The following is a 24,676-nucleotide window of genomic DNA, read 5'->3' on the forward strand; positions in this document are numbered from 1 at the left end:
GGCTGGCTGCATGCTTCCTGGCCTGGGACCTGGGCCCATTAGTGCCTCTTCCAGAATATTCTCTCAGCCAGTCCTAGGACAGGGCTTTTGTGACTCTCACTATAAATGGGAGACTGAGGTCCTGAATGCTTCTAGCACCTTGTTCAGGCAACAGAACTGGCTTTGAACTCAGATCAGAACACTTCCCACATCATCTTGGCTTGCCTTTAACGGTCATTTACCCACTTGAACTTGGAACAAAAAGTTTATTTTCTGTCACTGTTTTTATCCTAAATGAACTTCCTGGCATTAAAAGGGGTAAAGGTGGGGAAAATGGTTTTTTTTTTTTAATTTTTTTTTAAATTTTTATTTACTTATAATAGTCACACAGAGAGAGAGAGAGGCAGAGACATAGGCAGAGGGAGAAGCAGGCTCCATGCACCGGGAGCCCGACGTGGGATTCGATCCCGGGTCTCCAGGATCGTGCCCTGGGCCAAAGGCAGGCGCCAAACCGCTGTGCCACCCAGGGATCCCGGAAAATGGGTTTAAAGGGAAAAAACTGGCCATTGCTCTGGACAGGCTGCATGGCGGGTGGTGGGTCCGTTTTGTCTGCCTTTGCCCAGCGCCTGAGTCCCGGCTGTGCTGCACATGCCCTAGAGCAGAGGGTGAGGGGCTTTCACAGATGGGCAAGACCGGGAACCTGGGGGACAGCCTGGCCACCTTCCCTGCAGGTAGGCCCAGCCAGGGCCTCCTGTGGCCTTGGTGGGAGCGGTCTCGGACCTGGCCCCTCATTGTTGGGGGTGGGCGCTGGTGCTCCCATGGCCACATCAAGTGGGGTCCGTGGCCCTGCTTTTGGCTGCCTGTGGCTGAGGCCGAGCAGAACCTGCCTTCCCCAGTGCGGGATTTGGTGGAAAGAGACCCTTGCCCACTCTCCACTCACTCAGCAGGTGGTAACTCCAACTGAATGTCACAGGGCATGTCAGCACGTTAAAGGCTTCTAGGAGCAAAGCCGTGTGATACTTCTCAACTCAAAATTTTTCATTTTTTCTACTTGCCTAATCATGTACCACTTTAGGAGAAAAGCTGCATTTGACCCTGACATGGATCCTGTCCTTCGGGATCCTATCCACAGGCTTTGCGGTTCCAAAAACAACAGATCCAGCATATGAGCCTGAGTGGGCCCCCTGCACCATCGTGTGGGGCTTCTGCACCTTGGGAAGCGGGCCTTCCCTGAATGTGACACTGCACTTCTTACTTCACTCAGGCCTTTCAGCTCAGATACCAAGGACCCTGCCAAGCTACTGAGCCCATGTCACAGGTGGACTGCTCTTCCCATGGGACAGGCAGGGTGGAGCAGGGTGGAGACTGAGAAGCAGAATCTCAGAAACAAGAGAACAGAGGTAGCCACAGATCAGGGCTTCAGTCTGTTGGGGGTGCAGGGCTGAGAACAATAGAAAGGACTCTGAAAATGGAGGGGCGGTGGGGGATAATGCTCGCAAAGGAGCAGGAAGGAGGTCATACACCAGGCGGGCGCCGCCCTGTTCTGTGGGGACAGTTTGGGGTCAGGACACTCAGTACTCTTATCTCTATGTAAAGGTCAACTCCACCCATAGTTTGGAAAGACCCTAAAACAGATGTGTGCCTTTGTATCTTGGTTAAAGAAAAAAAACAACAATCTTCACCCCTTTATCGAAGAGTCCATTTGGGGTGTGTGTGTGGGGGGGAGCGTGCGTGGTTTCATTTCAGCCCATGAAACAGCAGGCATCCAGGGACCCAGAAGATGAGGCTCAGTTCTCCAAGATCCTTTCAACCCTGAGATTCTCTAAATATGTTTTACTTAAGTTTTAGCTTTGAAAAAGACCTTGCATGATGGCAATACCAGATGCACAGAAAAGAGGAGAATGCGGACGCAGGAGAGGCAAGTGCCGGCAGCCCTGGTGTGTCAGCATAAACCATGGTCTCCGTGGGGTCTGCTTCCCGGCACTTTCAGAGGAGCTGTCATCATGGTCTGTGCACAGTTGTGTTCCGGCCTTCTTGCTCTAAATGCACAGAATGACCTGACCCCCAGCCCGAGGGTCCCTGTGCTGCAGAAGCACCTTCTCACGGGAACGAGGGAGAGCCAGGGGCCTGGGCATGTGGATGGAGAGTGTAGTGATCCTGCCCAGCTCCTCAGACCCCAGTCCTGGAGGCAGCTACAGTTGGCCCAGGGGAGGCACCAGGGTCTCCCTGGCTGTCCCTGGCCCAAGAGTGTCGTCCCCTAGCACCCTGGGACTGCCCCCTGGGCATCTGGCCTGGGTGCTCTGCTTCTCAGCCCACGGTGGTACATGTGGCTTCCTCTTGGTTCTGGAGGTGGCTGGATCTTCAGGTACCTGAGCCTTCTGGCTACCGGGACCCACAGCAGTAGGCAAATTGGGCTGAGCCGTCCCCTTCCGAAATTCCCTGAGCTGCTGGAGAAGCTGACTTTTTCCGGTACAGTCCCTGTGACACAAGAGAAACCACCTCAGCCAACACCAAGTGGAGCCAGACCTCCCAACGCGAGGAGGCCAGAGCGCTTCCAGAAGTGTGTTCCCTGGTTCTCAAGCAGTAAGGGAGAGATTTAGGCCTCTCAGCTTGTGCTGAGGGCTTGTCAGCATGTTGAAGGCTTCTAGGAGCAAAGTGGGGCCTCTGCATCGTGGGGAGCGGGCCTTCTCTGAATGTGACACTGCACTTCCTACCTCAGGCCTTTCATCTCTAGCCAACAACCATCACTACCCGATCCCGACATTGCTTCACTTCCAATGCTATCATTAGTAGGGAGCAAATCAATTTGGGGAACTGTTTTTCAGAAGGCAAGGACTAATCCCCTCTCAGGAGCGAACTAAGGTGTCCTTGGTGTGTTGGGAGGACAGCCGTCCAGGCTGGGCCCCAGGTGGAGTACCACGGGCCACCTCCCAGACCACTCCTAGGCCCACACGTGCTGGCCCCCTGTGGGTCAGACAGAGATGAAACACAAATGTTAAATGTGTCTGGCTGAGGCCTTGCTATGGAAAGCAGAGATGGGACGTCCCCGGGTGGTGGGAGCCCCTTGGTGCTTACCGTAACCCTCGGGAGGAAGGACACTCCCGCTCGGCTGGGCCCCGCTGGTCTCTGAGAGCTTCTGTGTCCTCTTCCTTTTCCTCGCTGTCAGAGGAACTGGAGCTAGGGCTGAGGGAAGAGGAAAGCTAGCTTCACGGGATGTTGACACAAGGCCACTGGGACTTCCTGCCAAGTGGAGGGACATACCCCAGGGCAATGTACCCAAGTCCCCACTCTGTTTGCTTAGAGCTCTGCCTGGGTTCTTCCCTGCCTGCAGGGAGAGCCTGCTGGAGGGACCCAGTGGGATTGTTGGCCAGGCTCAGCTCCTGGCCTAAAGTACTTCTCCACTGAGTGGTGCCCTGGGACCGGCCCACACTGGCCTTACTCCCACCTGTCCATGCCCCTGTTCCTCCTGAGGCCAAGGTGACCACTGCAAAGCAGGGCTGTCACCACTCCTAGTACCTTTCCAAGGCCCCGACGTCTGATGGCTCTGAGGGCCGCAGATCGATGAAGATGGTAGGAGGCTCTGCTGGGCTCCTTGGCTGTGTGCCCTTGGCCAGTGTCAGGCCCAGCTCAGCCTGGAAGCCCGGTTCCATCGGAGCAGATCTGAGATGAGAGAGTAAGGCTTTCTGAGTCACTTCTGGGTAATTACCCAGTGTGACCTGAGCTAGGGCCTGTAGGAGCACCTGCTCTCGGGCTCTTCAGAACAGCCCTCCAGAGTGCCAGCACCGTCCATCAGGACTATCTGGTGGGGATTGAAGTGTTCTAGAGCTGTGCTTCCCAGTGTGGTGGCCACTAGCCACAAGCAACTATTTAAATTTACTTATAAACTAATTAAAATTATATTTTATTTTAAAATAAATTTTAGGAATGCCTGGGTGGCTCAGCAGTTGAGCGTCCACCTTCAGCCCAGTGCATGATCCCGGTCCTGGGATCGAGTCCCACACTGGGCTCCCTGCATGGAGCCTGCTTCTCCCTCTGCCTGTGTGTGTGTGTGTCTCATGAATAAATAAGTAAAATCTTAAAAATAAAAAATAAAAATGAATTTTAGGGGCGCCTAGGTGGCTCAGTCAGTTAAGCATCTGCCTTCAGCTCAGGTCATGATCTCGGGGTCCTGGGATGGAGCCTGCACTGAGCTTCATGCTCAGTGGGGGCCTGCTTCTCCCTCTGCCTCTCCCCGACTTGTGTGTGCTCTCAAATAAAGCTCTTAAATTTTTTAAATAAAATAAAAATAAATTAAAAAAATTCATTTCCTCAGTTGCATCAGCTATGTTTCAAGCATTCAGTAGCCATGGGTGGCCAGCCAGTGGCTATCAATTGAACAGTATGGGTCTAGATGTCGCTTTTTTAAAAGACTTATTTGAGGGAGAAACAGGGTGTAAGGGGGAGTAGGGAGTGGGGCAAGGGGAGAAGGAGAGGGAGAAGGCAGCGTACTCCCAAGTGTGGAACCCAAGATCATGACCTGAGCCGAAACTAAGGAAACTAAGCGCTGGTTGCTCAACCACCTGAGCCACCCAGGCGCCCTAGATATTTCTGTTGGTCACTGGGTGGGCAGGAACAGAAGCCCATTCATTGGCTCTCAGATTCCTAGAAACGAGTGGAACAACCAAAGTGTGGGAAACTAGGTTTTAATGGATCCCAGTGCCCTGTGCCCACCTCTGCCCCGCCAGCCTGTCTTTCTCACTACAGCTGGGGCCTTTCTTGCCTTCCACTCCCTTCCAGAGGTGGGGAGATTGGAAATTCTCAGAGAAAGGCTCTGATTGGCCTGGCTCGGGCCAGACAGCAGGGCTAGCCTCATTAACAGCCACCAGGGGGGCAGGGCCCTGCTCCAGGACGCCAGTGGATGGAGAAGGGAGGGTCCCCATGGGGTGTGCAAAGAGCAGGTGCTTTGGGGCTTGAGTCCCAGCTCTGCCATGTAAGGCCTGGGTAAGTCTACCTGAGCCTCAGTATCCCCATCTATACCATGGAGAGAATAGCAGCAGCCACCCGATCAGAGTCTTGAGATGAAATGAGAAACAGACATCGAGCGCCCCACCCAGAGCGGACCTGAGCAGAGCGTCCCGGCCAGTTCCACAGAGAGGACAGGAGTCTCACCTGCTGCCGGCCTCCTGCGGCTTGGTGTCCTGGGGCGCATCAGCGGGCACCTTCCAGGCAGAAGCGCCTCTGGACTGTGCGGCACACAAAAGGGTGAGCTGGTCCATGAGTCTGTCCTGGGTGTTGGGCTGGATGCGGTCTGATGGGAGAGAAGGCGGGGAGGCTGCTTAGTGGGGACACCCGCTGTTTGCTTACAGCGGCCTGAGCCTTAGGGACCCTCGGGCTCCCTCTTGTGGCTATAGCTCGCCGTGCGCCCCCCTGCCACTCACAGCGCTCCCGCTCCTTTTTTTTTTTTTTTTTAAGAAATGTGTTTACATAAATCACTTTTTTTTTTTTTAAGATTTATTTTTATTTATGAGAGAGAGAGAGAGAGGCAGAGACACAGGAGGAGGGAGAAGCAGGCTCCATGCCAGGAGCCCGACACAGGACTCGATCCAGGAACTCCAGGATCGCGCCCTGGGCCAAAGGCAGGCACTAAACCACTGAGCCACCCAGGGATCCCCGCTCCCGCTCCTTTACCTCGCTTCCTCACCCCAAGTCCCACGCGGCGGAGAGAACCACAATGAACAGTTCTGCGCTGCCTTCAGCCCAGGGCCTGATCCTGGGGACCTGGGATCGAGTCCCAGGTCAGGCTCCCTGCATGGAGGCTGCTTCTCCCTCTGCCTGTGTCTCTGCCCCCCACCCCCTCTCTCTGTGTCTCATGAATAAATAATAATAAAAAAAAAAAAGTTGTGCATTCACACACAAGAAAAAAAAAGCAGCAAGATTATCCTCTATAGATTTTTTTTTTCACTGAACAGATTTTCTGTGTCAATACACATAGATTCGCTTCACCGAGCTTGAGAGCCTTCTGTGGTGTAGCCGACTGAGCCTGACTCCTGTTGAATATTGAATCTGGGTCATTCCCAAATCTCCCCAATCGTAAACCGTGCCGTAAGGAACGTACTGGAGTACCCAGCTTTACTCACTGGGGTAAGCTAAGCAGGTAGAGCAGGCACTGCCTGGAGGAGGGAGGGCTTCTCCACATGCTGTAAGGCGTTAGAGTACAAACCCCTGCTGAAACAGCACCAGGATCAGTCAGCCAGGTGCGGGGGCGGGGCTCTGGAATTGGAGGCTGGAACCCCGAACGCTGCTCTTTGCCTCAGGCCAGTCTCCACTTACCTTTGTGGCTGGAGAGGGGAGGAGGAGCTTTCCTTTTATTTACAGAACTGCCCAGAGCAAGGTCAGAATGCAGCCAGTAATCCCAGCCTTGGCTTTCTTTTAAATGGGGAGGGGAGTGGAAGCGGCTGTGCTTTGGGCTGGCTGAAGGAGCACCAGTCACAGAGGAAGGTCCAAGGAGGTGGACAGGAGGGAAAGGTGTCACTCAAAGGTCGGGACCTGCCTGAAGGTCTCTCTCATATCCCCAGAGCCTCAGAGCCTTGTCCACTTCCTCGGAGGGGGTCATATATATAATGAGCGAATGAGTGAATGAATGAATGGATGGATGGAAGTTTCCGCGGACTGGCATCGGTGTGTTGGGGGGCGTGAGGGCTGAGCAGCAGAGAGGATGTGGTGGGCTGCAGGGCTGACCCTATTTTATTGAGAGGGCCTAGAAGGAGCTGCTTGTGGGGATGCACTTGGGGCCTGGCGTTCAAGGTCAGACCTCGGTCCAGGTGGTCAGCTGCCCACCACGTGGCTCCAGGTGCACGATCTCCCCTGTCACCTTCTTGCCCTGCCAGACTCTGAAGGATGTGATCCAAATCCCACTCTTCAAGTTCCTGAAATAATTAAAGCAGTGATTACGAGGCAGCCGCAGGGGCCTGGCGGTGGGAGTGCCCGATTCCACAGCTGCCGCAACCAATGGAGGCCATCGTGGGTTGTCGTGGGTTAGAAGTCAGGGACTGGGTGCCTGCCCACCTGGGCACTCTCTCCCCCACACCTCCGTCACAGTGGGGGAGAGGGGCACAGCACCTCCTGCCGTCTCCTTCCTATGCCTTTTTTGAGCAATACTTTTGTTTTTGGCACAAATGCTGTTTGGCCTGGAAACCCGGTGTTTTCTTAAAGCTCTCTAGGCCCATACAGGTTTAAAGTCTTGGGAAGCTTCAACGTGTTGCTCTCTTAAGGAACTGATTGTTCTGGGCTGGCCCCTGTCAGCGGCCCTATCACCCTATCATGGGAGGACTTGTAAGAGAGCACTGGAGGCGCCTGGGTGTGATGAGAGGAGGGAGGAAGTGAATTAGGAGCTTGTGGACTCTCCTGCAGCTCCTTGCAGCCCTAGAGGTGAGTGAAAACAAGTGCCTCAGGCCAAACAGGATAGAATGTCTTATTTAAACAGCAATTGGTAAGAATGAAATTGGGGAAAATGACCTTCACGCACAACATGATGCCAGTTTTGTTAAGAAAATCATCAAAATTTGCAAATAAGGCAAAAAAGAATTGTACAAATTTAGATGTCATGCTGGAGCTTTTCTGACGAGCCCACCTCCCTGGGGTGGGGAGCGGTAATTTGGTTTCTAGGGTTGGCCAGGGTCCACCCACGTAGGACTTTGTGAAAATGAGAACACATGTGGTGATTTTCTCTGTCCCATAGAGATGATAACTCCAGAGGTAACAAATGGCTTTGTTGACTTGCAGGATGTTGATCAATTGTGTACTTAATGTGCAATTTTATCTCAGCATCCCTTTCTTTCTCCCCAGTGTTTTACAAAATCCCAGTTTTCCATAGTCTCTCTGAACTGGCTTTATCATCCTGCTGGTTCCCTCATTAATGAGCTAAACAGTGTTAACAGGTGCTCACACTATCTGTTTTAACAAAATTTGTTCTAGATCTTATATGTGGTCGTCTGTCTTTATAAGCATGCTTCAGATTAGTGTTCTTTCCTTTTCTTTCTTTCTTTCTTTTTTTAAAGAAGGCTGGAGTCTCTTTGCTCTTCCTTGTTCTTGTTACCTTTACCTGAGGATGGTCTGTCTGCCGGGACCACACCCACCCTGGGACAGGCAGACAGGCATGACCAGCCACTGGAGGACCTGGAACCTAGGGGCCTAAGGTCATTGCTATAGACTGTGTCCCTCCAAAACTCACAGGTTTAAATTCTAACCCCCAGTGTAATGGTGTTTTGGAAGTGGGGCCGCCATGAGGTGATCAGTAGGTCAGGAAGGTGGAGCTCTTATCAGAGACCCAGAGCCTTCCACCGAGGCCACGGCCAAAGATGCTGTCTATGAACCTGGAGAGAGGCTCTCACTGGACATCGAATGTGCTGGGCGTTGTGGTCTTGGGACTCCCCCAGTCTCTAGAACCGTGAGAGATGATTTCTGGGGTTTAAGAGCCCCTAGTCTATGAGAGTTTGGCACAGCAGCCCATAGACTGGGACAGGTGTAGAGGGTGGGCCTCAGGTTGGCCTGTGGAGGACAAGCTCATGGCCACTTCCTCCAGCTTCCTGGAGGAAGCTCAGGCCAGGGGGGATGCCTACCTTGAGGGAGAGCACTGGAGGTCCTTCCCGAGACCCCTCTGGGGGCGTTTCTGGTCTCAGACCTGCTGCTGGTGCGGCACAGGATGCCCCCTCCACTTGACTTTGGCCACTGCAGGCTGAGTCCCGGGCATCCCAGGTAACTTTATAGAGTATGTCCTTCTCAATCATCTTCCTTCTCTCCTTACGGAGGGCTCTGCGGCCTATGGAATCTGCACCCCAACAGGCCCATAAGGCAGCGCTGGGGGGCTCTGTTTTCAGGTTGCCTTCCCAGGGAGAGAAGGTGGCTTCTCCCTGGGGCCCCCAGGGATGACTCTGGGCCCCCTGGTTGCCTTCCCGCCACATGGGGGTGTCCTCAGGCATTCGAAGAAGGGAAGTGGCCTCCTCACAGCTCTCCACAGGCCCTCCAGGATCCCCGCCTTGTAGGGACGCAGAAGCCTTTGTCCTTGTGCCCCACTGCCTCTGGGGTTCTGGAGTGAATCCCACGGGTACCACACCTGGCTGTGGGAAAACAGGTGTCTTCAGCATCCTCCAAACCTTACTTTAGGGAATTTTTATGTGTGTGGTAAAATATGTAACATAAAACTTGCTATTTTTGCCCCTTGTAAATCCTACAGTGGCACTAAGTGCATTCCTAATGTGTAACCATCACCCTCCTATTTTCAAAGCTTTTTTATCACCCCAAAGAGACTGTACCTTCCCACGCCCCAGCCCTTAGTAACCTCCGTCTACTTTGTCTCTATGGATTTGCCTATTCTAGATCTTCCATGAGTGGAATCCTACACTGTTTGTCCTTTTGTGTCCTTATTAGCTTCGTGTTCCTAAGGTCCACTGAGGTTGTAACATGTGTTAGTACTTGATTCCCTTTCATGGACTGCATGGTGTTCCAATGTATGGATAGAGCACATTTTGTTGGTCCATTTTGTGTGTTGTGGACATTTGGGTTGTTTCTACCTTTTGGTCATTGTGAATAGGCCACGTGGCTATTGAGGGGTGACAAGAAGAAAGCCAGGACCTTTGACTCCAGAGCAAGCCCACAGTCTCTGCCCTCATGAGTTGGTGCAGGCTTTCCTGTCCCAGACGGGGGAAAAAAATTCTCCAGAAGAGTTGCTGAGGTAATTGTAGAAATGAAGAAAACACAAGATGAAGTTGTGTGGACATCGCTGCTCCCAAACTAACCAGAGCTCTCGGCAGCCCTGGGAATTTCTGTTTGGGGTTATACTTCAAGGATGGCTGAGTGAGCAGGTGATGTCTGTGATGGTGATGGGTGGGAGACATGCCCTGACTGGTTCTGTAAGACGACTCTGCGTCCATGCTTCCACTGAGAAGTGCAGGCTGCTTGGCACATAACCACTCTGTCCAAACCAGCACTAAGAGACTTGAACAGACTCTACAAAGGCCTCCAGCGGCAGGCGGCTAGGAGGACCCCAGCCCCCACTGAAATGCCTGCCCGATAAGGGAAGCTCAATGCTGCAGGAGAATTTAGGGTCTCTTCCAGCCAACACCTGACCTCCCTTTCTTAGAGCATTTACAGAAAAGGGTTTATTATTGTGAGCATGTGTCTTACAGCCCAGAAGCATCTGCGGGGGGCCTGGGAGCCATTCCTTTGGAATGTTCCCATCAGGAAGGACCGGCCTCTGTCTCCCTTCTCCTGACTTCCATACCTGCCGGCAGACACACCTGGCCCAGTCCCACCCACGCTGACCGGCTCTTTTTGATCCTCACGATTCTGACTCTAGTGGGCCCTGCTCTCCCCCTCCCTCCTCCTCCCTGTAAAACCCCAGTCAGCTCTGCACAAACCAGAGCTCAGCTCTGTCCCCTACTGTCAGCTGTTAGGGAATAAAGTCTGCATTCACTGCTTTGTCTGGCTGGCTTGGTCTTTGACATGCGCCATTCCCCTGGTTAATGAGTGACCCTAGTTAGTCATAAGAATCACAGAGGAGCCAAGCTAGTCTCCTGGAGCTTTTAAGAAGAGCCCAACAGGCCTAACCGGATGGGACCTGCCCAGTGATGAAAGCCTATTGATGGGTTCTATTTATAAAAGCAGCAATTAATTTTAAGCATCAAACTATTAATTTTAGATAGAATTTTTGGTCTCTGGGAAACGCGAATAGAAGAAGATGGAAAATTTGCCCTGATGGTTGGCAAAAACTAACTAGACTATGATGCTTAGTTACAAAATGTGCTGTGGTGTTTTCTAATTGTTTCTTGTGTTCACCTCATCTCTCAAGCTAGGAGTACCTTCTTACCTCTGAATCCCCACTGTCACCCTTATTAAATCAATAAAATTTTAGGGAATTCTGGGCTTTTAACCTCTTTGCCCCCCACTGCAGTTAGGGTCCAGTGAGCATAGACACCCACACCCATACCCCAGTCTGCCCACAGAGTCCCCAGAGCCTGCTCCCTATAGACCTCAGGAGACCCATCGACCGCAGCAAGCCAGGCCCTGGCAGGGTCTTCAGTCAGCTCCTCTGACAAGTCTGGGATCAGGGCAGTTTGATCTCGCTGGAAGATGAACAGCTCCTCTGTCCCGCAGTCCGACTGTGGACAAACGAGAGGACTTTGGGATTACAGGGCAGCAGGCAGAGCCGAGGGCTTCAGGATCCACCTGCCCTTGCCCTGCGGCTCTGGAGTCATCTGGGGAGATCAGCTTTCTCCCAGGGGCCCTCACCCTCGCTGGTTCCTGCCACTGATTTAGGAAAGGACTCGGCCCTACAGCCTTGTGAAGGGGAGATCCAGGGCTCCTAGTTCTGCGTACACCCGCCGCCCCCAAAGACTTTGCATACACCAGGTGCTCAGTTAATGCCCGGCATTGAATGAACAGGGCAGCGAGGAGGTAGCTGAAAGAAGAGCCCAGCTTTCGCTCCGCCCTACAACTTTTAGCCAACACGTAAATGACACAGAAACTTGGTATCTCTAAGGGGAGAGGGGACACTTGGAGTCCTCAGCTCACCGCGAGGATATCTGGAGGTGAGAGCAAATGGAGACATGACAGGGTGTTAGGGTCACGTTATCCACTCTGTTAGCCTTGCCAAGCACTGGAAGATACCCGAGGCCCAGGCACCTGTGCTGTGTTCATCTTTGCAGGTATCCCAGGTAGCACCCAAACCTAACAGGCTTCATCTATCCCCCTTGCGCTTTGCTTAAATGCCTCGTTGCAACCTGTGTTGTGTGGCACCTGCTACTAAGGAGCTCCTGCCTGTGCCTTGTTTACCTTTTACCATCAGTAGGGGCGCAGTGAAGTCCCCAGCATCCACCACGTGGAGACCCTGCTGCACCCATTAAAGGCTGAATTCAGAGTCACTTTTGTCACCCAGTATTCTCCGTTGGGTGTTCAATGTTAGAAACTAGAAACACAATTACCATCATAGCGAGGTGGGGACTCCCAGGTCTGTAACGTTACAAAGGGCTTCTTGTTCTTGAAGAAGCAAAGTAGGCTCCTTAAATGTTTGTTCAATGAATGCACGCTACCATTTTGATGCATCATGATAAGCTCTTAGAGGAATTCTCTAGTCATGGTTTGGGGTCACTGAAATGGCCTGTGAGGATGCTGAGTACCAGTAAATGTATTCAGAGAACAAAGACTGAGATTATGACCAACACAGAAGCTGATAAGCTCCAAAACTGTTCTTGGGTCAGCATCATGTTGCTATGGGAAGAAAGGGCAGTCGGGGCCCAGGAAGACATAGGAAGAAGGTGCTTGCTTACCAAGGAGGAATCTGAGTCCAGAGATGGGAGCTGCTCCCTGACGGCCTCGAGGATGGCATCCCAAGGCCCTATCTGGGAGGCCCAGGGAGGTGAGGACTCCGTATCTTTGTCCTGGGATGCCATGGGGGCCCAGGCTCCGGGGATGCTTCTCAGCATGCCATCATCCAGGCAGCCCTGCAGGGGACACAGGGCGAAATGAGAGGGCCCAGGGGTCAAGGGTCAAGAGCTCAGCCAGGTAGGGGGAGAGGGCTGCCTTTTCCAAGCACCTACCACATCATGGGGGGTAAAAACAGACTGTGTGTGCAGTGCAGGCAGAGCCCACAGCTATACAGCTGACCCTTGAACAACACAGGTTTGAACTGCACCGGTCCACTTGTGTGCACATTTTTTTTTTCGACAAATACAGTTCAGTACTGTAAATGTATTTTCTCTCATGATTTTCTTTTCTCTAGCTAACTTTATGTGGGAATACAATATAGAATACCTTACAAAATATGTGCTAATTGACTAATTATGTTACTGATAAGGCTTTTGGTCAATAGTAGCCTATGAGCTAATGTTTTGGGGGGAGTCAAAAGTTGTATGTAGAGGGGTGCTGGCTTGTTCAGTTGGTAGAGCATGTGACTCTTTTTTTTTTTTTTTTAAAGTTTTTAAATTTTATTTTATTTATGATAGTCATACAGAGAGAAAGAGAGAGAGGCAGAGACACAGGCAGAGGGAGAAGCAGGCTCCATGCACCGGGAGCCTGTGTGGGATTCGATCCCGGGTCTCCAGGATCGCGCCCTGGGCCAAAGGCAGGCGCCAAACCGCTGCGCCACCCAGGGATCCCGAGCATGTGACTCTTGATCTCAGGGTTGTAAATTTGAGCCCCATATAGAGATTATAGAGATTACTTAAAAATCTTAAAAATAAGATCTTAAAAGAAGTTCTATGTGGATTTTTGACAGTGTGGGGGGTTGGCAATCCTAACCCCTGTGTTGTTCAATGGTCAACTATATGTAGATATATACAGTGATATATAATAATACATATACATATGGAGGTATATGTATGTGATAAATAGAATATGTATATATGACATGTAGATTATGTTAACTTTATATCCCACAGAACATAGATACTATTATCTATATTTTACAGACTCAGAGAAGTTATATTGTTAGTAAAAGACAAAGATAGAATTTATATCAAAGTAAGAGGAGATTTATTTATTTATTTATTTTATTTATGATAGGCACACAGTGAGAGAGAGAGAGAGGCAGAGACACAGGCAGAGGGAGAAGCAGGCTCCATGCACCGGGAGCCTGACGTGGGATTCGATCCCGAGTCTCCAGGATCGCGCCCTGGGCCAAAGGCAGGCGCCAAACTGCTGCGCCACCCAGGGATCCCGTAAGAGGAGATTTAAAACCTGACTACACTTTACTGCCCCCTTACAAAGGAACAGACATGTTGGAGTCCCCAGGAGATATTTTTGGGGTCACCACTTGAATTAATCCCTAATGCCCGGGGCACTTAATCAGATCCCTTTCTCTTTTGTGTCCCAGAGTCTAACAGGAGAAGGCCTGGTCCCTGAGGGGTCAAGACGGGGGTAAGAAGGTGGGAGGATGGTACTTGAGAGCCAGTGTCTGGACATCCCTTGCAGTGCCAGAGGCTGCTGTGCCCCTGGCCTGTCTTTAACTCGAGGTCAGGGCCCCCATCGGGTGGCAGCCACAGATGTGAGTGGTGGGGTCCATGCATCTTCTGCACTCCTGGAAGCCGGAGCTGGAGCTTGGTGAACCCTGAACTGTGAACAGCAGGGTGGGGAGGCACCTCACACACACATCAGGGGAGGTTTTTTTTTGGAAACGGGGAAACCTAGGTGGCTCAGTGGCTGAGCATCTGGGGGGACACGTGGGTGGCTCAGTGGTTGAGCATCTGCCTTTAGCTCTCAGGTCGTGATCCCAGGGTCCTGGGATCGAGTGCCACAACGGGCTCCCTGCAGGGAGCCTGCTTCTCCCTCTGCATCTCCTTCTGCCTCTCTCCCTGTGTCTCTCATGAATAAATAGATAGGGACACCCAGGTGGCTCAGCGGTTGAGCATCTACCTTTGGCTCAGGGTGTGATCCCGAGGTCCTGGGATCGAGTCCCACATCAGGCTCCCTGCATGGAGTCTGCTTCTCCCTCTGCCTGTGACTCTGCCTCTCTCTGTGTCTCTAATGAATAAATAAATAAAATCTTTAAAAAAAATGAATGAATGAATGAATGAATGAATAAATAAGATTTTTAAAAAGAAAGAAACGGGACTCTGAGGGACAGATTGTGGGACAACAGAAGCACCAGGTACTACCAGAAAGACTCTAGGTTCTTTGGGCAGACAGAGCAACTAGGGAGGGAAAGGCACTGGGGGCAGCAGGAAGAGCACATATAGTGACTCTGAGGCTGAAAACTGCCCAGCTTGTTGGCGGAAGGAGGTATCCGTTGCTGGAATATGCGGTGAAAACGGGCCAGATCGCGCAGGGTCATCCAGCAGCCCGGGGTTCACGCCTAGAGCTAGGCGCAAGAGCTGGTCCAGCCTCCTCCGAATCCTGACGCCGCCTCCACATCCGTTTCTTGGCTGCAGCCCGTTGGCCCCGCCCTCAGCCCCGCCCTCGGGCGGGCGCCCCGTCGTTATGACAACGAGACGCCAAAGGCCTCCCGCGTCAGGGTTTTACATTTTATTTATTTTTTAAAAATTTTTATTTATGATAGTCACACACACAGAGAGAGAAAGAGAGGCAGAGACACAGGCAGAGGGAGAAGCAGGCTCCATGCACCGGGAGCCCGACGTGGGACTCGATCCCGGGTCTGCAGGATCAGGCCCTGGGCCAAAGGCAGGCGCCAAACCGCTGCGCCACCCAGGGATCCCGGGTTTTACATTTTAAAGCTGGGAAACAGAACACGTCGCGCGTCTTCCCACCCACTCCCACTCTCCGTTTCCCGCCGTCCTGCCCAAATCCCGACCTGTACCTTCCGCAGCCGCGGCAGGCCCGAGGCCGCTCACCTCGGGCCCCCGCCTCCCCTCTCTGCGCGGTCCTGACAGGGCTATAAACAGTTCCCAGTGCGTCCCTCCGGTCGCGTCCGCCCCTCGTGCCGCGGCCCAACTACTGAGGCTGCGGTCGCCTTTGGAATACCCGCCCTCGGCAGAGTTCGTTCCTGGGCTGCCAACCGCACTTTTGCCCCCCCCCTCTTTCGCGACTTGGCGCGTCCTGCCTCTCCTGGGACGGGATTGGTTCCCCCGGCCAGCGGAGGGGCGGGGCAGGGTGAACTCGCCCTGTTCATTGGCTGCCGCGGGCATCACACAGCGAGCCCGGCGAGCTGACCGGAAGGCTCGGGTGCGGGACGGAAGTATTCCACGGCGCCGGGAGCTGCTCCGCGGCCCGGCAAGCGTCACGGCGTGCTCCGCGCCTCCCGCAACCACTTCCGGGGCGGGAGCGGGGCCGCGGGGTCCGGGCGCTGCGGCGGCAGCCGGCGCGGAAGGAGCCCGGGCGTGCGTGGCAGCGAGCGGGCCGGCCCGAGGGAGTGCGAAGGCGGCGGCGGCGCGGCGGTGGCGCCCCGGGGCCCAGCGCAGGTAGCTCGGGGGCGGCCGGGCTCCCTCCGCCCACCTGGTGCCGCCCCCTGCCGCTTGCCTGCGGGGTCCGACCGCTTGCTCGCCGCGGGGGCTTCTGGCCGCACTTCCGCTTCTGCAGCCGCGCGGCGGGGACGGCGGAGCCACGTGCGGTGCGGGGTTACCGGAAGGGGGCGGCCGGCGACGTGGGTGCAGCAGTCAGGGCTCGGGCTGGGTCCCGGGGCAGCCGCGACGAGACTTCTTCCCCGTGCTTGTCTGGGTTGAAGGAACCCGGCCCCCTGAGTGGGGATCCGGCCCTACGGACGAGCATAAGCGTTCTCCGCAGAGCAGCTACCCGGTCGTTGAGGGTGCGGCGTGGGGCGCGCTGATGGGGGAGGTGGCTTGCCGGTTCGCCCTGCCCGTGCTCCTCGGGCCGGGTCTGGTTGTGATCGCCACCCTGCAGGCTGTCAGCCGCCTGGGCCTCGGATAACGGGAGCGACCTCGTGGGCTCCACCCCGGAGGACGGACACGCCCATAGGAGGCTCGGAGGGTGTATCGAAAGGGTCCCTGAAGCGCCCAGGCTCTTTGGGCTCTTACCCTGTATCTGCTGACCAGGACTCCTGAGGTTGGAGTTTCTCACCTGCAGAATGAGTAAGCTGGTTGATTTCCGGCTCCGTGCGTGTCGGCAGGTGGTGGTACCAGAAAGCAGAACTTTGCTCTGAGCTTGGTTTCCTACAGGCCCACCTCAGCTGTGTGACCTGGGGCTTGGAAGCGTTCTTTTAGTAGAGACTGAGATCCTAGTGGCACGTGTGAACTGCTGGGGCACCTTTGGGCCGTGGGAATGGATGTGACCTTCGTTTTTTCCTTTTCTCTCTTTTCTGTTCTTGCTTCTTTGTTCTTTCCCACCCATAGTACAGTAGGAGACACATGTTGCTCATGGACCAAATATTCTAATAGACTAGTGGCTTGGCATGAATTTGGTTCGATTTCCCAGGATAAGTGGCTGTCATGATTGTAGGCTCTTCGTCCTGGTGTTGTTGCATCTCTGGGAAAGTTCCATCACCCCACGAATTTACCAGTCTATCCCCCCCCATCCCTGCCCGCTTTCCTACTTTTTTATATACATATATATTTTATTTATTTATTCATGAGAGACACAGAGAGAGGCAGAGACACAGGCAGAGGGAGAAACAGGCTCCATGCAGGGAGCCCGATGTGGGATTCGATCCTGGGACCCCAGGATCATGCCCTGGGCTGAAGGCAGGCGCTAAACTGCTGAGTCAGTCCACTTTCAAGGAATGTGTAGGTGGATTTCTACTTTGCTGAATACCAATCACATCCTAGTTTCCGTGCTGGGACTTGACTTTTCTTTTCTTTTCTTTTCTTTTCTTTTCTTTTCTTCTTTTCTTTTCTTCTTTCTTTCTTTCTTTCTTTTTTTTTTTTTTTTAAGATTTCATTTATTTATTCATGAGAGACACAGAGCGAGAGCGAGGCAGAGACACAGGCAGAGGGAGAAGCAGGCTCCATGCAGGGAGCCCAACATGGGACTCAATCCTGGGTCTCCAGGATCACACCCTGAGCCAAAGGCAGGCACCAAACCGCTGAGCCACCCGGGCTGCCCATGGGACTTTCTTTTCAAGATTTATTTGTTTCGAATTTTTATACAGTAAAATTCACTCATTTGGTGTTTGGGTTTATGAGTTTTAATTAACATACAAAGTCAACATACCCCACCAGTCAAGAATCAGAACAAGTATATTACCCCCAAATTCCCTTTTGCTGTCCCTTTGTGGTTTCCCCATTCCTAACCCCTGATACCACCCATCTGTCCTCTTGCCCTTCACTTTTTTTTTTTTTCTGGGAATGCCACATAAATGGAATCATACAGTGGGTAGCCTTTGAGTCTGGCTTCTGTTTAGCACATTGTGTTTGAGGTTCTTTTTTTTTTTTTTTTTTAAGATTTTATTTATTCATGAGACACACAGAGAGAGGCAGAGACAGAGACAGGCAGAGGCAGAGGTAGAAGCAGGCTCCCTGCAAGGACCCCGATGTGGGACTCAGTCCTGGGACTCCAGGGTCATGCCCTGGGCCGAAGGCAGGCGCTAAACCACTGAGCCTCCCAGGGATCCCTGTACAGAGCTAAATTTTTTGTTTTGTTTTGTTTTGTTTTATTAATTTTTATTGGTGTTCAATTTACCAACATACAGAAAAACACCCAATGCTCATCCCGTCAAGTGTCCACCTCAGTGCCCGTCACCCATTCCCCTCCAACACCCGCCCTCCTCCTCTTCCACCACCCCTAGTTCGTTTCCCCAAGTTAGGAGTCTTTATGTTCTGTCTCCCTTCCTGATATTTCCCAACATTTCTTTTCCCTTCCTTTATATTCCCTTTCACTATTATTTATATTCCCCAAATGAATGAGAACATACACTGTTTGTCCTTCTCCGATTGACTTACTTCACTCAGCCAGAGCTAAATTTTGATAGAAATTTTGATAGTCCGGGGTTCTTTCCCACCACACCCAAGAGGTGATTTGGTCCAGTGACCCAATTAGCATTTCTTGACTGCCCATCCAAGAGGTTGTTGGCCTTCCTGAGTTGTGGAGAATTCCCTTTGCAGGACTGGGGCCTGAGGAGTAATGGAGGCAAGTACACAGCTCAGTGTGTGACTCACCATGTGTGCTCCTCTTTTTTCTGTCTGGTGACAGTCTCACTAGTATCAGCAAGATGGAACTGCCCAAACCTGTACTTGTTTTCTTTTTTCTTTTTTCTTTCTCTCTTTCCTTTTCTTTCACTTTTTTAAAGATTTTATTTGAGACAAAGAGCGTGCACAAGTGGGGAGGAAGGTCAGAGGGAGAGGGAGAAACAAGACTCTGTGCTGAGCAGCGAGCTCGATGAGGGGCTCGATCCCAGGACCCTAAAATCATGACCTGATCTGAAGGCAGATGCTTTACTGACTGAGCCACCCAGGTTCCCCAGTGAAATTTTTCAAGTCTGTCCCAGGAGTTGATTGAGTTTCCTAGGATAGTGACATAGCTGCCTCCTGCAGGTAGGAGTGTGACCATCCTGTTTCACTCCCTGGAGCCACCAGGAAGGAAAGACCTAACCCCTGGGTCTCCCTCCACAGTGATGTCGGAGCTCAGCGATGAAGCCAGTGAGCCAGAACTCCTGAACCGCAGCTTGTCCATGTGGCATGGGCTGGGTGCTCAGGTCAGCCGGGAGGAGCTGGCCGTCCCCTTGGATCTTCACACAGCTGCTTCCATCGGCCAGTATGAAGTGGTGAAGGAATGTGTGCAGCGGTAAGAGATCTTAGGAAATGTTCCTTCTGCTTAGATTTTGAGATCTGTGGCTTCAGATCTCAAGTAGAGCTGTCAGTAAGCTAATGGGGCCTCGCACACAGTCGTAGACATTTCATACGCATCAGTCAATCCCCGTGTCTCAGTTGTCAGTAGTGATTTATGCAGGACATAATAGGTCAGTTTTTATTCCTCCTAAGAGATGATTTAAATTTTTTTTCATGGGCTTCTGAAACATTTCAGGCTTTCTTTAGAGTCATTTTATGGTTTTTACGAATTGCAGAAATGTTCAAACAAAACTAAAATAAAGTTAGAAAGTGAGGTCCTGTGGCCTTCTTTCCCAAGAAGGGTCGTTTTTATCTCTCATGCCTTCCTCTCCCTTCTAGCTTCTACCATAGAGGAGGAGGAGAAGGTGGGGGGGGGGGTTCAACTTCCTCTGGGGATTGCCACCTGCAGTCTTATACATATGTTAATGTAGTTTTAGGAAAAGGACCAATCTCTTCACCTCCATCCCCCTTACACCTACCTACCTCCTTGTTTCAGTGTTTCATTGATAACTTGGAGAAGCCATCTGTGTCCATACCTTTTTCAGTTCCTAGGGAGCCAAACCAAAGCTTTGTTTAAGCCTCGTGTTTCTGGTTCCCACGTCTTAGCCATCACTTATAAATATCTGGCCAATTGAGTACAAGTGCAACTCCGTAGTAAGGAATAATCTGTCGTACTCCTGTATCAGGTGGCCTTAGGAATGTGTAGCTGGGTACACAGGCAGCACATTCCCAGTTACAACTCTATTCCTCTGACATTGTTGGGCGTTTTAAACCTTTGGGTGTGCTTTTTAAATCCACGGTCCAGAACGGCTCCCCAGGGCAGAGGGGAAGTATTTGTGCCCTGGTTGGGATTGTGGCCCTAGCTGGCACCAAGGCTTGCCCACAGTAAGCATAGACCGGGGATCTGAGGGGAGAGGAGGCATCGGAAGGAGGATTGGGCCCGATTGGATATGTCAGAGCCTCAGAGATGCTCTACCAGGGACTTGGCCCTTCTCCAAGTGGAATGAGCGCTCCATCAGTGGACCTCATGTGGCCAGAATGAACGGGCCTCTGTGCACTCTCCCAACCAGTGGCTGCCACTCTTTCCTGGGATAAGGACCTTCTGGAATGGCTGCATGGGCATCCCAAAGTCAATAGAAGTTGTCAGTGGATGAAAAATAATTGTCTGGTGGGTGTAGCTTCCTGTGTGCATACCTTTGAGAGGCACAGACTGTGATCGATGGCCACTTGTTGCCTCTACTGGAGGCAGGGATTGTGCCTGAGGAAAGGCTGTGGGACATGACCACCTGGAAGTGGATGTTCTTTCCATACCCCCAACCCCAAACCCCAGACTCTAGGCTGGGAAACCCACGTTTGTTTGTTTGTTTGTTTGTTTGTTTGTTTGTTTTTCCTGTGGGAAACGCTTTTCCAGAATTTTGGTGGAAATCAATGAGAAAGATAGGATCCTCTGGTCAATGATTTTCCAGGAATGTTTCTGTAGGATGAGGTGACAAGGGAGAAGTATTGTCCATTCTCTGAATCCCTTCCCCTTTCCACTCAGCCCCAGAAAAGCAGATTCTGGTCTGTTGGTAGAAGACAGTCAAGGCTCCAGGTCACTTACTTGACTCTGGCACTCCTGACAGCCTGAGCCAGATCCTTCTCTGTTGGGGACCTGTGTGTGTAGGCTGGTTAGCCACATCCCTGGCCTCCACCCCCAAATGCCAGTAGGTTTTCCTTCCCCAGTTGTGACAACCTGTAATGTCTCTACACTGTGCCAAATGTCTCCTGGGGGGCAAAACCACCCCTGGTTGAGGAGCATCTGTGTAGCTGGGGGTAGGAAAGAATTGCTGGCCTAGGGGTAGGAGGAGGGGCCGATGATAATGGGCAATTGGGGGAGGATGACAGCTCTGAGGACTTTTCAGAGGCAGCTGTACAGCAAACAACGGTTTCCCCACCTGCCTCCCCTCCCCTGTGACTTCCAGGGTGGCAGGTAACTTCTGCTTCTGGCTGTATTTCCCACTTTTTCTCTTGGTTCAGTCTCACTGCTGGCTTTGGTAAACCTCACATGTGAGATGGTTGGACACATCTAGCATATCTTGCATTTGTTTAGGAGAGAGTTAGATTTGAATAAGAAGAATGGTGGTGGCTGGACCCCACTGATGTACGCCTCCTACATTGGACATGATACCATTGTGCACCTGCTGCTTGAGGCGGGGGTGAGCGTGAATGTGCCGACCCCAGAAGGGCAGACTCCGCTGATGCTGGCTTCCAGCTGTGGCAACGAGAGCATCGCCTACTTTCTCCTCCAGGTGAGCTATGAGGGGACTTAGGCCCAGAAACCTGAGGGGCTCCTGGCTGCTCTGGTGGAGCTGTGAACCATTGTAACCATAGTGTGTGTATGGATGCGTGCTCGAGTAATCACTGGTTCTTGCAGTGTGACAGCCTGGAGGGCACCTGCCCCACACACGGGAGCTGAGGCTGTAACGAGCATTCTGTGTTTTCTTGAAGCAAGGTGCTGAGCTGGAAATGAAGGACATTCAAGGCTGGACTGCCCTCTTCCACTGCACCAGCGCTGGGCACCAGCAGATGGTCAAGTTCCTGTTGGACAGTGGAGCAAATGCCAACGTGAGGTGATTACCAGGTCTTTAGTTGTCTCTCTGACTCTGAGGAGGGCAGCTGAGGAGGCAGCCATGGGCCAGAGTGCAGGATAGCCCCTGCCTCGGGCAGAGGGAACAGGTCTGCCCGGGCCAGGTGTGGTAAGCTTGGGGATAGTCCCAGCTTTTTCCTGCATCTGTCAGGGGACACCAGGTGCAGCACTTTCAGTGCCCTGAGCCACATATTCTTTATCTGAAAACTGGGGATAGCAATACGTATGTCATGGAATTGTTAGGGAATTACACGTTCTGTCATATATCATAGCCTGGCATGGTGAATGGCACTTGATTGACGTGCATTAAATGCTAATTCCTTTTTCCTTATGGCCTTTTGTCTATATCGAATGAGGTGATGCTTTGAAAGCAGTCATGAGTTTTATAAGCTGGAAGGGGTGTTGTCTAAAGTGTGTCACGACAATAATCCCCTTTCAACACAGCGAGTACCAACCCAGCATCCAGCTGGCACAGTGCACACCCTGGGGGGAAATCATCCCTTGTAAGATGCACCAGAGTTTCACATGCCACTGAGAAAGAAATACCACTGATTAAAATGCCACTTGCCAGGGATCCCTGGTTGGCTCAGCAGTTTAGCACCACCTTCAGCCCAGGGCGTGATCCTGGAGTCCCGGGCTCGAGTCCCACATCAGGATCCCTGCATGGAGCCTGCTTCTCCCTCTGCCTGTGTCTCTGCCTCTCTCTCTCTCTCTTTCTCTCTCTTTCTATCTATCTCTGTATCTCTCTGTGTGTCTCATGAATAAATACAATCTTTAAAAAAATAAAAATAAAAAAAAATAAAATGCCACTTGCCTATGGATTTTAAGATAATTTCTGACTTCAGAGAGGTGAAAATGTGAAAATGGTGTGTCTTAGCCTGGATGCAGCCCAGGATTTAGCCTGGTTCCTGTCTTTTAGACCAGCGTGAGAGAAGTGAGGGTTAGGAGGCATCTGCAGACAGCGCTGAGTGACCGGACCCAAGCACAAAAATCAGTATTAGATACTAGGCAAAGTAAGGACAAGGTAGATGGTTATTCTTGGAGCTTTTGGGAGGATTCCTGGAAGATACTGAACTCAAAGGATTGGATCTGGATAGGTGGACAGGAGACACTGGCTTTCAGTGCTCAGTGAAAGGCAACAGCTGCTTTTTTGCTTGTAATTAAAATGGAGATTTAAGAGATGGCAGGTGGAAGAAGCTTAGAAGGAGTGAAGATCAAGAGACAGATTGTCTTTAGGAAAAAAGACTAGAGCTGATGGTAGAATCAGAAGAATTTATGAAGCTGATGTGTTGATGTGAACTTTTCTTCCTGTTTCTGACAAGAGGGAGACCTCGACGCTTAGGGATGGGTGACAGGCCAGCTTGGTTTTGGTCTGCAGCAGGAAAGCTGCTGCCTGGCTGAACTCTTCTCCACTAATAGTCTGGCCTGGCCTCTCTCTTGCAGGGAGCCGGTGTATGGATTTACTCCTTTGATGGAAGCAGCTGCTGCTGGCCATGAAATAATTGTGCAGTATTTCCTTAATCATGTAAGTGACCCTGTTTATTACCTTAAAATTTAGTCACAGCAGGTGAGGAATCCTGTCCCTGAAGTATGAGCTAAAACAGAATTTTCTGCTGCATAGAAATAGCTGCTCTTCATTTATTCAGCACATTTTCATTGTATCTACTGATGCCAACCAAGTGTTGAGTGGTGCTCAGGGATACAGTGGTGAGTAAAAATAGACACCTTTCCTGTTATAATTTTGAAGATGCTATTATTTGAAAAATATGGAAAAAAATATTTTTTTAAATTTTTATTTATTTATGATAGTTACACAGAGAGAGAGAGAGAGAGGCAGAGACACAGGCAGAGGGAGAAGCAGGCTCCATGCACCGGGAGCCCGACGTGGAATTCGATCCCAGGTCTCCAGGATCGTGCCCTGGGCCAAAGGCAGGTGCTAAACCGCTGCGCCACCCAGGGATCCCTGGAAAATATATTTTAAAAAGTAAATAACACTTATGATCCATGACTTAAAAACATGATGTAGAGTAAGAATGCTGAGATTTTCCTTCCTTTTAAACTACCTCCTGTTCCTCCCCAAGATGTCCATGTGGTTTGATAAAGAGACAGCCCAGGACTTCTCTGCATAGGAAGGTCTATCTATAGACAGGTGCAAACATGAGTGGGATTCTACTGTGTATTTATTTTCTCCAGCTTTTGGAAAATCGCTTAATATGCCATGGGTTTTTTTTCCTTATATGGTATCCTATGTATAGTCCGAGCCATAATTTAGTCAGTTCCTTATTCGAAATTTAGGTTTCTGACATTATACAGTTATAAACAGTGCTCCAGGGACTTGTCTCTGTAGGGGCAGCTTCAGCATGCATGCTGGTATACCGTATCTCTATAGGAGGGATTGCTGGTGTTCACTTGTTACATTTAACAGGCCCTAATAAAAAGACAATTAAAAAATGGTGGGGATTCCTGGGTGGCTCAGCGGTTTACCGCCTGCCTTGGGCCCAGGGCGTGATCCTGGAGACCTGGCATTGAGTCCCATGTCGGGCTCACTGCATAGAGCCTGCTTCTTCCTCTGCCTGTGTCTCTGCCTCTCTCTCTCCCCATGTCTCTCGTGAATAAATAAATCTTAAAAAAAAAAAAAAAATGGACAAAGGATCTGAGTAGACATTTCTCCAGAGATAATTTTTAGATGGCCAATAAGCACATGAAGAAATGCTTGACATCATTAGTCGTGGGAAATGCAAATCAAAACTACTAGGGGCGTCTGTAATATGAAAGGATAGTAATAAGAGTGGGTGAGGAGGTGGAGAGGTTGAAACCCTCACACACTGCTGGTGGGAGTATAAAATAAAATGATGGAGCCTCTTTG

The 24,676-nt window shown here is 51.4% G+C and overlaps 2 protein-coding genes across 11 annotated transcripts in view; one reads left to right on the plus strand and one right to left on the minus strand.

Annotated features, from left to right (window-relative positions):
• Nucleotides 1–316: 316 nt before the first annotated feature.
• On the minus strand, nt 317–15,506 carry DNAAF8 (dynein axonemal assembly factor 8). Of its 3 annotated transcripts, XM_072751404.1 has the most exons (10): nt 15,266–15,480; nt 14,365–14,472; nt 12,282–12,455; nt 10,986–11,114; nt 8,577–9,074; nt 6,770–6,884; nt 5,128–5,266; nt 3,496–3,639; nt 3,055–3,162; nt 317–2,457 (listed from the first exon to the last, which is right to left on the minus strand). In XM_072751404.1, exons 3-10 carry the CDS (start codon nt 12,435–12,437, stop codon nt 2,172–2,174), a joined length of 1,575 nt encoding a protein of 524 aa, XP_072607505.1. In that variant the 5' UTR covers nt 12,438–12,455; nt 14,365–14,472; nt 15,266–15,480; the 3' UTR covers nt 317–2,171. The 3 variants fall into 3 exon arrangements, with proteins under 3 accessions (XP_072607505.1, XP_025858823.2, XP_025858824.2); XM_026003038.2 differs by lacking the exon at nt 14,365–14,472 and having other exon boundaries at nt 15,266–15,482; XM_026003039.2 differs by lacking the exons at nt 10,986–11,114; nt 14,365–14,472 and having other exon boundaries at nt 15,266–15,506.
• A 157-nt stretch (nt 15,507–15,663) lies between these two features.
• The window catches only part of ANKS3 (ankyrin repeat and sterile alpha motif domain containing 3), a 31,643-nt gene continuing 22,630 nt past the window's right edge, over nt 15,664–24,676 (plus strand). For 2 of the 8 annotated variants that reach the window (XM_026003033.2, XM_072751386.1), the window contains exons 1-6: nt 15,727–15,866; nt 16,306–16,493; nt 18,969–19,140; nt 21,274–21,472; nt 21,672–21,793; nt 23,254–23,335. In XM_026003033.2, coding sequence (XP_025858818.1) covers nt 16,490–16,493; nt 18,969–19,140; nt 21,274–21,472; nt 21,672–21,793; nt 23,254–23,335 — 579 coding nt within the window. In that variant the 5' untranslated portion in view covers nt 15,727–15,866; nt 16,306–16,489. Of the gene's footprint in view, nt 15,867–15,894; nt 16,494–18,890; nt 19,141–21,273; nt 21,473–21,671; nt 21,794–23,253; nt 23,336–23,697; nt 23,795–24,676 lie in introns of those variants that run through there. The other 6 variants (XM_026003036.2, XM_026003035.2, XM_026003032.2 and 3 more) reach the window with 6 other exon arrangements.

Source organism: Vulpes vulpes, chromosome 3 (genome assembly GCF_048418805.1).
Source record: "Vulpes vulpes isolate BD-2025 chromosome 3, VulVul3, whole genome shotgun sequence".
Lineage (NCBI taxonomy): Eukaryota > Metazoa > Chordata > Mammalia > Carnivora > Canidae > Vulpes > Vulpes vulpes.